The 16,622-nt window shown below is 50.0% G+C and overlaps 1 protein-coding gene and 1 long non-coding RNA gene across 3 annotated transcripts; one reads left to right on the top strand and one right to left on the bottom strand.

Annotated features, from left to right (window-relative positions):
* Positions 1-21: 21 nt before the first annotated feature.
* Nt5c3b (5'-nucleotidase, cytosolic IIIB) lies at positions 22-14,256 on the top strand. Of its 2 annotated transcripts, NM_001007723.2 has the most exon segments (11): positions 22-143; positions 472-547; positions 729-867; positions 984-1,082; positions 1,612-1,681; positions 1,766-1,812; positions 5,671-5,756; positions 7,731-7,820; positions 9,496-9,658; positions 12,096-12,296; positions 13,684-14,256. In NM_001007723.2, coding segments are annotated over 9 exon segments (903 nt in total). In that variant the 5' UTR covers positions 22-143; positions 472-547; positions 729-855; the 3' UTR covers positions 13,819-14,256.
* Positions 5,620-7,486, bottom strand: LOC148003109 (uncharacterized). Its single transcript, XR_015632116.1, has 2 exons — positions 6,853-7,486; positions 5,620-6,431 (listed from the first exon to the last, which is right to left on the bottom strand). It is a non-coding gene; the product is annotated as an uncharacterized LOC148003109 (long non-coding RNA).
* Positions 14,257-16,622: the final 2,366 nt, after the last annotated feature.

Genomic DNA, 16,622 nt, shown 5'->3' with positions numbered 1-16,622 from the left:
CTTCTTTTCCTTCCCCTCCCCCCGGAACGCACAGGTAGACCGCCCCACGCTTCCTTCCTCGTCCTCAGACCTAGGGCAGAACTGTGGGCCACCAACACAACTGGGCCTTCACTGAGTCTGCTGCTGGTTGCAACTTCCTTCAGGTTGGGTCCCCACATCCCTGCAGCATCCCTCCAGAGTTCTCACTGGGCTCCCCGTGTGTGTGTGTGTGTGTGTGTGTGTGTGTGTGTGTGTGTGTGTGGTGTGTGTGTGTGCAGAGCCTAAGCAAAGCTGATTGAATGTCACGCTGGCCAGGGTCTTCTAGCCCCTGAGATGCCTTACTGGCTTACTTTACTCAGTGGCTTAGTGATGATGAAGGGCCCAGTTGGGGAAGTGACTCCTGGGTGCATTCCCCGTCCAAAATGCACTTGGATACCTGGTGGGTTGTTATTTGCAATGCTGGGGATAAAACCCAGGGCCTCACACCTGCAGGCAAGCACTCTCTCACCAAGCGGTGACCCCAGCGCGGGGTAAAGACTGCACTTGCTGTTGTTGTGTTCCAGAAAGAGTGAGTGACAGGCGCCCATATACATCAAAGCCTCATGACAGCCAGCCTAACATATAGGACCCCAGCGTCTTGGTCTTCCCCTCTCCCCACCCACTAACGCTCCCCAACCCCCAAACGCAGTAGAACACACCCTCCACACACACACACACCCCACCCCATCCCCCTTCGCTTCTCCTGCTAGCATCCAGAGCCAGCCTAGAAACGGCCTGCAGCTCCTAGACCGACGCGACTTGTGAGAGGCGACGCCTGCGCAGTGTGGCTGTAAGGCGGGAGCTGTCTTCGGAGCCGCCCACCAGGCCAGCGGCGCGATGGCGGAGGAGGTAAGGCCACGAATGGGGACGGTCCCGCGTGGCGGGATCACGGGCGCGGGGAGGCCTAGCTGTCCTGGTGCCCACCGCGGCGCTCGAGTCAGCGGTTCTCTTGGGTCTCGCGACAGGTGAGCAGCCTGATGAAGGCCACGGTCCTGATGCGGCAGCCCGGACGGGTGCAGGAAATCGTGAGCGCCCTTCGCAGGGGCGGAGGAGACCGCCTGCAGGTACCGGGACTTGGGGTATGGCGGGAGGGTGCCAGCCCTGCGGCCTTCCCGCCAACTGGAGTGTGCGCTCTTCAAGCCTACGCCCCAAGGGTGGTCATGGACAGACAGATTGGCTCGCCTTGGGAAAGAGCCTACCTGCCCCAATAGCCAACTTTCAAAGTAGTCAGATTGTGGTCCGGCCGCTTGGTTTCAGAAAGCACATGGGTGGAGCCTGGCTCCCCCCTACCCACAAATTGAAAATCGCGAGATCCACAAAGGTCGGAAGGCACCTTAAGAAAGAACCAGTGCGTTTGAGAAAGATGCCAGTGAAAATCTCCTCCATACTCTGGGGACTTTGTTTTCTTCAGGGTTAACTCGTGTACTGACACAGGATCACTTCATTCCTCCTTTCCTCAGTCTCTCGCTAACCTTGCAAAGGCTTTGCTGCAGCCTGGGCAGTGGCCTGATTAGACTTCTTCGGCTACTCCAGGCTAAGGCAAGAGTAGACCAGTGCCTATTCAACCACCGTAATCTCCCTTTTGTCTCTTAGGTGATTTCTGATTTTGACATGACCTTGAGCAGATTTGCTTACAATGGACAGCGATGCCCCTCTTCCCACAGTAAGTCCCACTTCAGCCTTCCTTGTAGCGCTGGACATGACAGCTGCTAAGGAGCAAATAAAGAGAGTTTTGTGTTTTTTTCAGATATTCTGGATAACAGCAAAATTATCAGTGAGGATTGTCGCAAAGAGGTGGGTCACTCCCTTCTTTGCTCAAAAACGGCTGTGGTATGCTTCTGGGGTTGAACCATAGCCTCCAGGACAGAAATTTTAAGAAAGTCCATTCCTTAAAAAACAAAAACAAACAAACAAACAACAGTGTGAAGGCCTGTAATCCCAGAGGCTTAAACAGGAGGATCCCAAGTTCAGGGTCTGTCTGGATTCCAGAAAGAGTTCAAGGTCATTTTCAACAATTTAGTAAGACCTCAGAATAAAACGTTTGGGAAAGGAAGCTGGGTGTTGGTGGCATTTACCTTTAATCCCAGCACTCAGAAGGCAGAGGCAGCAGATCTCTGTGAGTTCAAGGCCAGCCTGGCCTACATATTAAGTAGACGAGGCCAGATGAGGATACGTAGTGAGACCTTGTCTCAAAAACAGAGAGGGTCTGGGTCAGAAGAAGCATACCGACCATGCATGAAACTCTGGGTTTGCTCCTTGGTTTTATTTTTCAATTATCCCTCTTTTAAAGTTGTCACAGTAAAGGACATGTCATCTTCCTATTAGGTTTATTTTTATTATTTTAAAGTGTATGTGTGTGAGTGGGGTATACATAAGATACCCTGGGGGGTGGGGTCACCAGAGTTGGAGTCGTGAATTGCCTGTGGAGGAGCTGAGAACAGAACTCCAGTCCTGGAAGAGCAGTATGTGTTCCCTACTGGGGAGCCATCTCTCCAGCCCCCTGGATCTAGTCTTCGTACACGAGGACAGCTTTTCCTTATTGGCTGAGACCCAGTGATGGGTGGTTTGTGTGTGAATCTCTGTGCTTACTGCCATCTATGGAATTTGCACGAGATGTGGATGCTCTATCTTACCGAGCAACCCTCCACTCCCAAAGGCAGAGAGAACCATCACATTACTGTCTTCATCTAACATGTGAGAAATCAGGCGCTTACAGAGGGTGAACCGTTTGCCCCAGGGTCATTTGATGGAGTTGCAGATGTCTGTTTTACAGAGACTTTGTCCCAAGCTCTTTGCACTGTTTTATGCCACATTCGTTCTTGATGATGTCACTTTCTGGTACCGGATCAGATAGGGAGAATCTTCCGAATAGACGTTAATCCATGGCTGTAAGATGTGTGCGAACACTGAAAAGCCAGCTCTAGAGGCCTGGCCTTTGGTTTCCTCAGCCCCCGGCTTGTGCCCTGAGGGGCCCTTCCTAGAGCAGAGCCAGGTTGGCTCATGGCTGAGCTCTTTCTTGTAGATAACTCAATTTCTTGGTTTCTGTTATTCGCTAAGGTTGCGTACCAAGTGGTGCGTTGGTCGATGCTTCCTGTGAGTTTCGTTTTGTCGAGATTCTCATGAAGCCTGAACTGGCCTGGAACTTGGTTTGAAGCGGAGGCTGGCCTTGAACTCCTCTTCCTCCTGATTTCATTTCCTGAATGCTTGCATCAGACATATGCACCACCATGTCTAGCTTAGAGTTTTGTTTCTACGGTATTAAGGATTTAACCCAAGGCCTTCCAATACTTTGTTTTGCTTTTCAAGACAGGGTTCCTCTGTGTAGCCCTAGCTGTCCTGGAACTCACTCTATAGACCGGGCTGGCCTTGGACTTGCAGAGATTCACCTGCTAGGATTAAAGGCATGCGGTGCCCCCTCCCGGCCCTTCCAAGACTCTTAACCTGATTGCTTGTTGTGAAGATGGGCAGAGACGAGAGGCTGCACTCTGCCAAGTGAGCTGCACCCCTGACCAACACTGAGGCTCTTAAGACATGTCAAGAATACCATGCTTAAGGCCATGTAACCCCTGCATTGAATTCTCTTTTTGGACAGATGGACAGGGACTCCATATGAGCTCCTAATAGTCCCAAGACTACATGCGTCCATTAAAATTCTTTACTCTGTCAATTCTTATTTTTTTTCCCCAGGGAGTCTTACCAGCTGGTTCTGCATGGCTTATGATCCCTGAAGTAGCTGTCCCAGAGGGTCAAAAGTCCTGGTTTCCTAGAAAGAAACCTTAGCTAAAAGAGGCACATGCAGATGTTCTGAATTTTCCTAATGGTGACACAGATGGAATCGTCACCAATGTGCTGTGTCTTTAACGCCAGTCTGCAAGGTCTATTTTATGACTTTGTTGCCATGCGCTGGCATTCCAACTGCAGGCCTCATGCTGCTAGGGCCTCAGTCATAACTGCATAATTTTCTCTTTCAGCTACATCTGTGTAGCACTTAAAATAGTTTTCTTTTTCTTTTAATTTACATACATGTTTTGCCAGCATGTATGTCTGTGCACCATATGCAGAGTGCCAACAGCACCCAAAATGAGTGTGCTGGACGACGCCCTTGGAACTGGAGTTACAGAACTTTGGTCCCCACCCTGTGGATGCTGGGAACTAAACTGAGCTCTCTGGAGCGGCCAGTGCTCCTAACCACTGAGCCATCTCTCCAGCCTCAAATAATTTTCTTTTTTTTTTTTTTTTTAATTTTAATTCTTTCTGTTTTCAAGACAAGGTCCACTGTGTAGACAAAGATAGCTTTGAATCTCGGAGATCTCCCTGCCTCTGCCTCCCACGAGCTGGGATTAAAGGCAATGCTACCACCGTGCCTGGTGGTTTAGGTACACAAAGACTTACGTACAAAACACTAGCTGCATGCATATATGTGTGCCACGTGGGTGCCAGGTGCCCACAAAGTGAGAAAAAGACATCATATCCCTTGGAACTGGAGTTACAGATGGTTGTGAGCCCACCTTGTCAGTGTTGGGAATTGAACTCCATGCTTCTGCTCTTAATTTCTGAGCCATCTCCCCAGCCCATGTGTTTGAGACCAGTTCTCATGTAGCCCCATCTAGCCTCGAACTTACTGTGTAGCTAAAGGTAAGTTTGAACTTCTAATCCTCCTGCCTCCATCTGTCAGGGGCTAGGATATCTCTGTGTCATCACACCCTGTATGTGCCGATGAGTTCCTGGGAAAGAGACCCAGGTACACATGCATGCTAGGCAAGCTGTCAGCCAGGTGAGCCGCATGTCCAGCCCTTCCCGGACGCTCGATACTCATGCGTCTGACTCATGGGCTAGTGCTTATGATGTGTTTTGCTTACATGTATGTCTGGACACCACTCCTATGCCCAGTGCCCCTTGAAGTCAGACGAAAGTGTCAGACCCTCTAGAACTGGAGTTCTAGACAGTTGTGAGCCACTATGCATGTGCTGGGAACCGAACTCATGTCCTCTGCAAGAGCATCAAGTATCCATGAGTACTGAGCTAACTCTTCGGCTCCCGTTGATTTTTGTAATTGTGAGGATTGCTCTTTAGGTAAGCTCTCCACCAATAAGCTGCATCCCTATACCCACGCCTTCCTTTCTTTTCCCCCTCTGTGTGTATGTATGTATTTTGATTTTGAGACAGAATTTTACTGGGTAGCTTAGGCTTATGTATGTAGCTCGGGCTACATATCTACCACCTTCCTGTCTCCTCCTTTCAAGTGCTGGGATTCCAGGCATGGGCCACCAAGTCTAGCTCATGTCGTTGACCCCTAGGCCTCATTCTTTTTTTTTTTTCCGGAGCTGGGGACCGAACCCAGGGCCTTGTGCTTGCTAGGCAAGCGCTCTACCACTGAGCTAAATCCCCAACCCCCTAGGCCTCATTCTTGAGGTGGGTGCCGAGGAGCAATAGACTCCGGGAATGCAGCCACCCCGCACACTACATATAACAGGTAAACGCGAGCAGTCGGAACAGCATGAAGAGGAACTTGGGTTTCCTAAGTGGTTTGTCGCCATATGAAAGCTTGGAGAAAAGTCTTTTACACAAAGCTCCGTCATTAATATGGTTTTTGTCTCAAGAGGGGCCAGTTCGATGTGCACTAATGACTTTTCCCCTTGTTGGCTGTCCCAGCTCACCGAGCTCTTTCACCACTATTATCCCATTGAGATCGACCCACACCGGACCATCAAAGAGAAGCTGCCTCACATGGTGCAGTGGTAAGTGGCGCTGAGATTAAGGATGGAGAGGAGTCCCTTGCTGTGGAAATATTTCCACACAGGCTGCCTGTGCCCTTCCAGAGCCTCAGTGAGCTCACACGCTTCCTTCCTGAGGGCCGGGACACTGACCCAGCTCTAAGAAGGAACATCCACCCACACCCCAGCTCTCTGCTGCAGCGATAGTGGAGAAGCTCAGGGACTTCTTGGAGGAGTAAGTTAGAATCGCCTTGGCTCGGGAGATAAGCGACCTTGTCTTGGTGTGTTTTGTTCTGTTGTAACAGATACCAGTCTGGACAGTGCACGGTGAACAGAACTTTCGGGAGGCTGGGAAGTCCCGGGTGAGGGGACCAGCTTCTGCCAGTGGCTTTGATGCTGTGTCACTCGATAGCGGAAGGGCTAAGAGAGGGAGGGAGAGAGAGAGAGAGGCTGAACTTACGTTTATAACCTAATGACAGTATTCATTCGTGTGTGTGTGTGTGTGTGTGTGTGTGTGTGTGTGTGTGTGTGTGAGTTTATTTATTATATGTAAGTACACTGTAGCTGTCTTCAGAAGAGGGTATCAGATCCCATTACAGATGGTTGTGAGCCACCATGTGGTTGCTGGGATTTGAACTCAGGACCTCTGGAAGAGCAGTCAGTGCTCTTAACCTCTGAGCCATCTCTCCAGTATTCATTCTTAAAGGCAAAGCCCCGGGGGCTGGGGATTTAGCTCAGTGGTAGAGCGCTTACCTAGGAAGCGCAAGGCCCTGGATTCGGTCCCCAGCTCCGAAAAAAAGAACCAAAAAAAAAAAAAAAAAAAAAAAGGCAAAGCCCCATGATCCAACACCTCTGCACTGGGGATTGTCATAGTTATTTTTCTCTAAGATTGTGCTAAGATCCCATGACAAAGGCAAATTATAGAAGAAAGTATATTTGGGGTTTTCAGGTCAGAGGGTGATTCCATGACCATTGTGGCAGGGAACATGGCAGCCAAAAGTCAGGCATGGCTTTTGATCTCCTCTTTTTTTTTTTTTTTTTTTTTTTTTTTTGGTTCTTTTTTTTCAGAGCTGGGGACTGAACCCAGGGCCTTGCGCTTCCTAGGCAAGCGCTCTACCACTGAGCTAAATCCCCAACCCCAGGCATGGCTTTTGAAACTACCAAGCCCACCCCCGCCCAGTGACACACCTCCCCCAACAATCCCTCTCAAACGGTTCCAGCAATTCGGAACCAAGCATTTCAATAGCCCACAGGGGTTGTTCTCGTTCAGACCACCACAGAGTTCCAGTTCACAACTTGGGGACACAACCAAGCTGCACAAATTCTGATTGGGACAAACACCGCTAAGCTTGACTGTGGTGGCACATGTACATCAACTCAGCACCGTGGAGGTTGGGGCAGGAGGATCCAGGCTGTTCTTGAATACATAGGAAGTGGTAGGCTAGCCTGTGCAGCACTGGACCCGGTTAAAAAACAAAACCTAGGCGGGTGGTGGCACACACCTTTAATCCCAGTACTAGGGAGGCAGAGGGAGGCAGATCCTGAATTCAAGGCCAGCCTGGCCTACAGAGCAAGTTCCAAGACAGAGAAGGCTACACAGAGAAACCCTGTCTCCAAAAAAGAAACCAGAAACAAACCCACAGCCCATTCAAACCTAGCATTGCCTGGACAGAGGCCTGTTGGGGAGGGGATTTAGCTCAGTGGTAGAGCGCTTACCTAGGAAGCGCAAGGCCCTGGGTTCGGTCCCCAGCTCCGAAAAAAAGAACCAAAAAAAAAAAAAGAAAGAAACTTCCGATCTCCCCGGTCGGCTGCACAGCCCTTGCCTTCCTCTCCCTTCATTTCCTCAGCTTTCTTCTAAGGATGGCTTAGTGTTCTTCAGTATAGATGGCTCTGTGGAACAGAATGTGCTCTCTTCGTCAGTGGGTTCTTTGACAAGGGACAGGGCCATGGGCTTCCGAGGGTGACTGGAACTCGGGGTTTGGGGTTGTTTGTTCATAGGTGGAGCAAAGCCCACAGCCTCCTGTGCCAGCAGAGGATACAGAAGTTCCAGATAGCTCAGGTGGTCGGCGAGTCCACTGCGATGCTCAGGTAAGCCCCTGGCTGTGGAAATATTTCCACACAACTAGCCCAAGCGGCTTGGCGGCCTAGGGTGTGGCTCCCTGGCTTAGTACTTGCCTGGCAGGCTGGAGGCCCGTGAATTCCATCCTTGGCATTGAAAAAAACAAAAATAAAAATGAAAGCCAGTTTAAAACTGTTTGACCCAGGCAGAGGAGGCAGAGGGTTGAAGAGAGTCGGTGGTTGGGAGAAGAGGAGGAAAGGTGGCCCCAGAACCCATTTGCCTCAGGGGATGCCGTGCAAAGCGGCCAGGGCTTCATCTCCTACAGTCCAACTCCCTTTAAATAATGGTTTAAAAATAGACAACAGTGACAAAAAACTCTGGTTGACGGGCTTTTTTTTTTTAACTTCAATTTTGGTTTTCAAGCAGGGTTTCTCTGCGTAGTCATGGCTGTCCTGGAACTCGCTCTATAGACCAGGCTGGCCTCGAACTTAGAGATCTGACTAACTTTACCTTCTCTAGTGCTGGGACTGAAGGTGTCAGCCACCACACTCACTGGGTACTAACATTCTTTTTGGTTTTTAGAACTTTTAGTGTGTGTTATAATTACATATATGTGTATATTGAGATGAGATGGCCACATATATATGGTCTTTTGTCTAAATATATTTTTTTTCTTTTGAGTGTGTGTGTGTGTGTGTGTGTGTGTGTGTGTGTGTGTGTGTGTGTGTGTGTTTGTGTGTGTGTACAGAGAGAGAGGGAGAGGCAAGAAAGGAAGAATTTAAAATTCCTTGTCTGAGGTGCTAAGGAGACGGCCCAGTTGGTGAAGTGCTTGCTTCATCAAGCATGCAGACCCGAGTTCCACCTCAGCACCCATCTGAAACTCTGGGTGTGGTAGAATGAGTTTGCCATTGTAGCACTGAGGAAGCACACACACAGGCAAATCCTGGGACCGACTGACTGGCTGGCCAGCCTAGCCTAACCACTGAGCCACCATCCAAGTAAGAGACCCTGTCTGACAAGGTGAGAGTCAGTGAGATGGCTCAGCATGATTCCTGCCATCCCCAGAACTCATGTAAAAGTGGAAACAGGGAACTGACTCCTGGCAATTGTTCCTGACCTCCACAAGTGTGCCGCACACGGTACATCTGTGCCTGTAAACATACATTTCCAAAACTAAAAAATTACGGGACTGGAGAGATGGCTCAGTGGTTAAACTAGAAAATACAATGAATTCCAACCAGTGGTGGCACATGTGTGCCTTTAATCCCAATCCGAAGGAGGCAGAGGCAAGCAGATCTCTGAGTTCAAGGCCAGCCTGGTTTATGGAGTGAGTTCCAGGACAGCCATGGCCACACAGGGAAACCCTGTCTTGCAAAAACAAAACAAGAAAGATGAATGGCTCCTGAGGAAGGACACTCAAGGTTGACCTCTTACTGACACACTCGGTTCACAGGTAGACACCTTTCTCTCTCTCTCTTTCTCTCTCTCTCTCCCTCTCCCTCTCCCTCTCTCCTCCTCTCCCTCTCTCTCTCTCTCTCTCTCTCTCTCTCTCTCTCTCTCTCTCTCACACACACACACACACACACACACACACACACACACACATACACACACACACACACACTAATAATATATAAAATACCTAGTAGAAAATAAAGACAGGAGCAGGGCCATGGCATTCACAACTGTTTGGTCTCTTTGCAGGGAGGGCTATAAGATGTTCTTCGACACACTCTACCATAACAACATTCCTCTTTTCATCTTCTCTGCGGGCATTGGTGATATCCTGGAAGAAATTATCCGACAGATGAAGGTGTTCCACCCCAACATCCACATTGTGTCCAACTACATGGATTTCAGTGAGGATGTGAGTCCTGTCGTAGCTGGGCTGCCAAAGAGGGTTGGGATGCCAGCCTTGGTGCCTTCTGCTTGCCCAGCTGGCCTCTTTGCCCACTGCTGGGCTTTTTTTTTTTTTTTTTTTTAATGGAAGAGATCACTATTTACTGATATAAAACATTTTTTTTCTTTTTTTTTTATTAACTTGAGTATTTCTTATTTACATTTCGAATGTTATTCCCTTTCCCAGTTTCCGGGCAAACATCCCCCTAATCCCCCCTCCCCTTCTTTATGGGTGTTCCCCTCCCCACCCTCCCCCCATTGCCGCCCTCCCCCCAACAATCACGTTCACTGGGGATTCAGTCTTAGCAGGACCAAGGGCTTCCCCTTCCACTGGTGATCTTACTAGGATATTCATTGCTACCTATGAGGTCAGAGTCCAGGGTCAGTCCATGTATAGTCTTTAGGTAGTGACTTAGTCCCTGGAAAACTGCTGGGCATTTTTAGTCCCTTCATCTTTTTTTCTTTGAAACAAGAGTCTTTCTAAATTACCAGGTTGGCCTGGAGGTCCTGAGCTCAGTCAGTCCTCTGGCCTCGGCCTCCTGAATGGCTGGGGCAGTCGGTGTGAATCTTGGCACTTGGCTTCATGGGTGACCACCTTCCTCCTCCTCTTCCTCCTCCTCCTCTTCCTCCTCTTCCTCCTCCTCCTCTTCCTCCTCCTCCTCCTCCTCTTCTTCTTCCTTCCCCTCCTCCCCTTCTCCTCCTCTTCTTCTTCTTCCTTCCCCTCCTCCCCTTCTCCTCTTCCTCCTTCTTTTTCTTCCTCCTCCTCCCCCTCCTCCCCTCCTCCTCCCCTTCTCCTCCTCCTGCTCCTCTTCCTTCTCCTCCTCCTCCTTTTTTTTTTAAATAGGGTCTTTTTCTATAGCCCTGGCTGTCCTAGAACCTACTGTGTAAACTAGGCTGACCTCAAATTCACAGAGAAACACACCTGTGCACCCCTCCTTGGCCACCCCCTCACCCTCTCCTCACCCCAGTGCTAGAACTGAAGCGTTCACCGCCACACCCAGCCTCTGCATTACTTTTAATGGATCAACAGTCAGCAGTCTGTCACGGAGTCCTCATTTATAGGTCACCATAACCCTGTGGCACTATCATAAGTTGTGTATCACTCTGGTTACCAAAGGGCTTACACTTAACACTTGTGTGTTGAAAGCCAGAAGTGAGCTGCTCCAATTTGCCCAGGTTTTCACTTCTTCCCAGTGGGCAGGCATGGTGGCATAGGTCTTCAATCCTAGCATTTGCAAGATGGAGGCAGCAGGCTCAGGATTGCAAAGCCAGCCTCACCCACTCGATGGTTTGAGATTCACTGGGCTACAGGAGACTCTGCCTCAAACAAATAAAAAAATCAGTGGCAAAACTGTGTCACTCTTAATGGCCTCTAGCCAAGTGCTCAGCACATGTGACCAGGGAAAACCCTGGCCTCCTAGGCAGAAGCTCTCACTTCTGAGTGGTTCCTGCATCTGACTGAGCAGCATCCGGCTTTCACCAGGATAGAGGATCATTAATACCTGGTGGCCATTATTTAAAGCAGGAATTACAAAGTTCCGGAAAAGGCCAAGTGGAGTAGGGCCTAGTGGCACAGGCCTGTGATCTCAACTGCTTAGGAGACTTGTGACAGGGACATTGAAACCTCAAGACCTGCCAGTTTGAGCTGCAGAACAAATTTCACGGTGATCCCTGAAAGGCTGGTTAGAGAAAAAGATATGTCGCAATGAAAACTGGAACCAGGCATGGCGACTCAGACATGGTGGCACCCCATGTGCTCCTTTAACCCCAGTGCTTGGGAGCAGAGGCCGGGGAACCTCTGTGAATGTGAGGCCAGCCTGATCTACGTGGTGAGTCAGAGCTATGTGTAGTGAGACACTGTCTCAAAAAATGAAAGGAGGGAGGAAAGGAAGGAAGAAAGATCGTCACGGTGACATAGGCATGGTGACATATGCCTTCAGTCCTTGCACTCAGGAGACAGATGCGGTTGGACCCGAGTTCAAAGCCAGCTAAAGCTTCATAGAGAGACCCTGCCTCAAAAGAAAAAGTTAGGGGTTTACCTCAGTGGTGCTGTGCTTGTGGAAGGCGTAGACTAAATCCCAGTACTCGGTCAGAGGCCAACTGTGATACTGAGGCTTCTGTGTGGGCCACTCTGTTGCACCTCCTCTCAACTTTGCCGTCACCACCCAGAATGCAGCCAAAGGCAAGACACAAGCAAGCAAGTCTAGTTGGGTTCCATGAAAAAGGAAAAACAGACCAAAGGCAACCCTGGTTCTCCAGCCTCTCTGGTGTAAGCTACGGTGAAGCCTTGCTGTTACCCCTGGCTCCTGGAACTGTTTGTTATCCCCTGACAGACAATGGAAGGTGTGCTCCATGGGTCCCCCTAACCCCGTTGTCTTGTTTCTTGTCTGTTGTTGGTGCTTTAGGGTTTCCTGAAAGGATTCAAGGGCCAGCTCATCCACACCTACAACAAGAACAGCTCCGTGTGTGAGAACTCCAGTTACTTCCAGCAACTGCGGAACAAAACCAACATCATCCTGCTTGGAGACTCCATAGGGGACCTCACTATGGCGGATGGGGTCCCTGGAGTACAGAACATTCTGAAGATCGGCTTCCTGAATGACAAGGTAGGCAGCGGCTGGGCCTTCCCCTCTGGCTCCTGCACAGATTCCCTTCCACAGGAGAGTGCCTTTCATGTGCTAGATATTGCGGCAAGTATTGGGGACAGGGAGGAGGGGAGTAAGTCATGTTCTTCATCTCGCGTGCATGTGCTCTCTCTCCTTCTCTCCCTCCCCTTCCCGCCCCCTTCTCTCTCCCTCTCTCCCTCTCTCCCTTTCCCCCGCCTCACTCTCAGGAGTGGGTGTTGGTGGTAAAACAGAAATTCATGTATCCCAGGCTGGCCTCAAACTATGTAACTGAGGCTGACCTTGAACTTCCAACCATCTCACCTCAATCTCCCAAATGGCTGGGACTATGAATATACAGTCACTCTCAATCTATCTTCTCTCTTTGGGTGGACTCCTCCCTCTGTCTCTGTCTCTGTCTCTGTCTCTGTCTGTCTGTGTGTGTGTGTGTGTGTGTGTGTGTGTGTGTGTGTGTGTGTGTGTGCGCGCACTTTGCTGGAGAAGGAACACAGAACACAGAACTGGTAGGGCCAGGTAAGTGCACCGTTGTCATTCAGTTAAGTCCCAAAGCCTTAGCACACTGCTGGGCGCTTTTCACCATTGCCTGGCTCAGGGCTTGATAGAAAAGGCTCACTCCAGCCCACCACCCTAGCATACATGTGTGACTGCGCTCCACGTCTGTCAGGCTCCATTCCAGTCACACAAATGCTGCTAACCCATTTAACCCTCACCACAACGCTTTGTGTAATGAATGACCCCTTGGGTTTTCAGGGGAACAGTTTGTTTTGTTTTGTTTTGTTTTGTTTTGTTTTGTTTTGTTTTTTCCAAGACAGGGTTTCTCTGTGTAACCCTGGCTGTCCTGGAACTTATTCTGTAGTCCAGTCTGGCCTCAAACTCACTTCCTACCTATGCCTTCTGAGTGCCGGGATTAAAGGCGTATTCAGCTTTGTTTCCAGTCTGACTCATACCTTGAAGACTTGGCTGAGGTGGGAGATGTCAGGGTTGAGAGTATCATTCTATAAAAGGAAACAAAAGCACAGCCAAGACTAGCAGGGAAGGACAGAGTAGTCCAGGCCAGGAGGGCTCAGAAGAGGTGTCCTTCAGGGTGGACCCAGCCAGCAGAAACTGGAGCCCAGAGGATGTCAGAGTCAGAGGAAAATGCCATGTGACCCCTTGACCCCTGGGCATTAGTTCTTGTTACTGTCTGTCAGACAAGTGTTCGTCATGGCCACCAAGGCCCCTCATTTGCCTGCCTGGTTCCTGTAAGCTTGAACTCCTCAGGTTTTCATCACAAGAGAGCTGGGGAGTGGTACTTGCAGGCCTCTTTCCCAGGCCCAGAGTATGACGTGCAAAGGGGCATTTGGGGGACGCAGATGTGCTTCCCCGACAGGTGGAGGAGCGGCGAGAACGTTACATGGACTCCTATGACATTGTGTTGGAGAAGGACGAGACGCTGGACGTGGTCAATGGGCTGCTGCAGCACATCCTGCGCCAGGGGGACTGTGTGGAGCTACAGGGCTCCTAAGGCTCAGGCCGGGCCCTTCCTCAGCCAGGAGGAGGAGTCCACGCCCACAAAGCCTCCCCTGTCAGCACCGAGAGAAGCCCAGGGCAGACAAACGCTGCTGGGCCCTTCTACACTCTCTGACTCCTTCTCCATGCCTCTGCCTTCCTCTTGCTCGGAAGCAGCTTGAGGGAGGCCTTGCCTGCGGTAAGGCAGCAAGCGTGCATCCAAGTAAACCATGGACTACAGTGTGAGCCTTCTACAGATCATCTGGTTCAAAGGTTCTCTCTAAGAAAGTTTTCAGAGCTGGGAATGCAGATGGCTCAATGGTGAAGTCGCTGCCTAGCATGTGGAGGGCCCTGGGTTCCTTCCCCAGCACTGTACAGAGAGAAAGAGAAACTGTATGTCAGACAAATATAATGTGTGAATCAGATGAAAATTAAAAAAACATGCTGGGCGGTGGATGCGCACGTCTTTAATCCCAGCACTTGGAAGGCAGAGGCAGGCGGATCTCTGAGTTCAACGGGGCAAGTTTCAGGACAGCCAGGACTACACAGGAACCCTGTCTCAAACAAAACAAGACAAACAAACAAAACCACCAAATGACAAGAGCAGCTCCAACTTATGGTGTGGGAGTGAGGTGTGCATTGTGAACCATGACCCCCAAGGCTCAGGAACATGCAGTGGGGACCCCTGGAGCTTCACAGACCTGTGTCAGGCAGACCCACCGGCACGAGTCAAACAGCCTATGAGGGGGATGTAGGGATGACTGTAGAAAAAGATGCAGAGACTGGGGAGGACTGCCAGTCGCCGGAAGCAACCGGGAACCTTGAGTTTATTTTTCATAACTTTTTTTATAACTCACAGTACCGTGGGCAGCAAAGCCACAAACTAACAGAAACAATTGCTGAAGTATACACAGGCCATCTGTCCTTATCGAGAGGCCTCCCTGTCCCTTCCACCAAGGTCAATAGAAGGCTCAGACCCTCGCCTCGAATCTCAAGTGCACCTCTTATCATCCCGTGCCTCAGGAGGCCAGGGAATCCCGCCAACAGACCCTGACCCACTTTGACCCTGCCTGGCAGGCAGACCCCCCACCCACCCACCCCCACCCACCCCCCCACCCCACCCCCACCCCCCCCCCCCCCCCCCCCCGCTTCAGGCGAGCAGGCAAACAGCTCCCCACAGGGAACAAAGTTTGAGAACGGGGAAAAGCGTAGAAACCCAGTGTGAACGCAGTTTGAGTCTGCCTGCAGCCTGGTTCCTGGAAGAGCCTGTGTCTGTAGATTCTGAGAGGGTAGGGATGAGAGGGTGTGGTTCTGACCTGGAGCCTTGAAAGTTGAGTTCCGGTTGGGTTGAGGTGGCGTGTCTTAGATACCTCCGTGTGCACAGAGGGGCCGTTTGAGTATGCACTTACCATGTCCTTAGAGCTTTCCTCTATTTTTTGATCCAGTGCCACCAATATAATGACCTGAAAGGGATTCTTTTTATTTTATTTTTTGTTGTTTTTTTAATCATATATATTTATTTTTTTATTTTGTTTTTTGTTTGTTTGTTTGTTTTTGTTTTTGTTTTTCTTTAAAAAATCGGCGCCAGCACCGACACGGTACCGAGAATCGGGCGAAAGCCTGCGGGATGAAAGAAATATACACACACACACACACACACACACACACACACACAGAGGTTATCGTGTCAAGCCAGGAGAGGAAGTGAGGAAGAGAGAGAGAGGAAGAGTGGAAGAGAGAGTGAGAGTCATATTTATTTTTTAATATAAGTACACTGTAGCTGTCCCATTACAAGATGGTTGTGAGCCACTGTAGCTGTCCCATTACAGATGGTTGTGACCCACCATATGGTTGCTGGGATTTGAACTCAGGACCTCTGCAAGAGCAGCCAGTGCTCTGACCCACTGACCCACCTCTTCAGCGCTGTGAAAGGGATTTGCGACTAGAAACCTAAGACAGGCTGCAGAGTGAATCGGAAGTTACTGATTTGCTAGCATCTTGCAATTTCAACTGTCAGTAGGTTCCGTTCACTCCAAAGAGTGAAAAACTAGGGGGATTCACCCCATCACTCCTGACAAAGAACAAACATCCCAACAGAGGAAGTTGTTCATGCACCTTCCTGTCCGAGAGGCTGGTTTACACGTGCGCAGATCCGAAGGGAATGGAAATCAGTCCGGGGCTAATAAATGTCTGTCTGTGGCATGCAGGTGCCACACTGGCCACCTAGACACCTGCCATCCCAGTGCCCCTGTGGGCAGAACCCCTTATGTGTAGGTTGCTCAGACAGGATGAGTAACTTAGAATGCTGTAGCTAAGAGCCAAGTTCTGGGTCCTGCTAGCCAAAGCCTAGTTCTCCGCCTGGTGGTTTCTCAGCCTCATTCTCGGCTGCTCTAGGGGATTGGGGGTGGGGGCAGCAGCAATGGTAGACATGAGGAGCAGCTATGACTGTTTCAGGATCACAGCCTCAGGAGCTCTGGTGACCAAATGCCAATCACTGGCCTTAGGTAACAATCCTGTCTTAAGATCCTGGGATGTGTTAGCTTTCTGTTAAAAAATATAGCAATCAACTTAAAAGCGGGGGTGTGTGTGGCAGGGGGAGTTATTTGGCCTTATACTTAAGGAGGTTTTAGGCCGTACTATTTGGCGACAATTGCTTGGGCCTGTGGTGGCAGAGTAGTCATGGTGGGAGCACATGATGGAGGTTGCTTATTTACCTTAGGGTGACCTGGTACAAAGTACACCCATTGTCTTAGTTCCTTTTCTGTTGCTGTAACAAAACAACCAAGGCGGCTTATAAATACAGCTAATTAGACTTGTGGT

The sequence above is a fragment of the Rattus norvegicus genome, chromosome 10, assembly GCF_021556685.1.
Source record: "Rattus norvegicus strain SHRSP/BbbUtx chromosome 10, alternate assembly SHRSP_T2T, whole genome shotgun sequence".
Classification (NCBI taxonomy): Eukaryota; Metazoa; Chordata; class Mammalia; order Rodentia; family Muridae; genus Rattus; species Rattus norvegicus.
Note: the sequence above shows the minus strand (reverse complement) of the source record. Positions and strands in the feature narration are given on the sequence as shown.

What these genes read in the sequence shown, in the direction of transcription:
- Nt5c3b (XM_087573177.1), top strand. Translation starts at nt 1,655, where the DNA reads ATGGACAGCGATGCCCCTCTTCCCACA. An exon ending in CTGCCTCACATGGTGCAGTG is followed by an intron (nt 5,757 to 7,730) that starts GTAAGTGGCGCT and finishes GTTTGTTCATAG; the next exon opens with GTGGAGCAAAGCCCACAGCC. An exon ending in GAGTCCACTGCGATGCTCAG is followed by an intron (nt 7,821 to 9,495) that starts GTAAGCCCCTGG and finishes GTCTCTTTGCAG; the next exon opens with GGAGGGCTATAAGATGTTCT.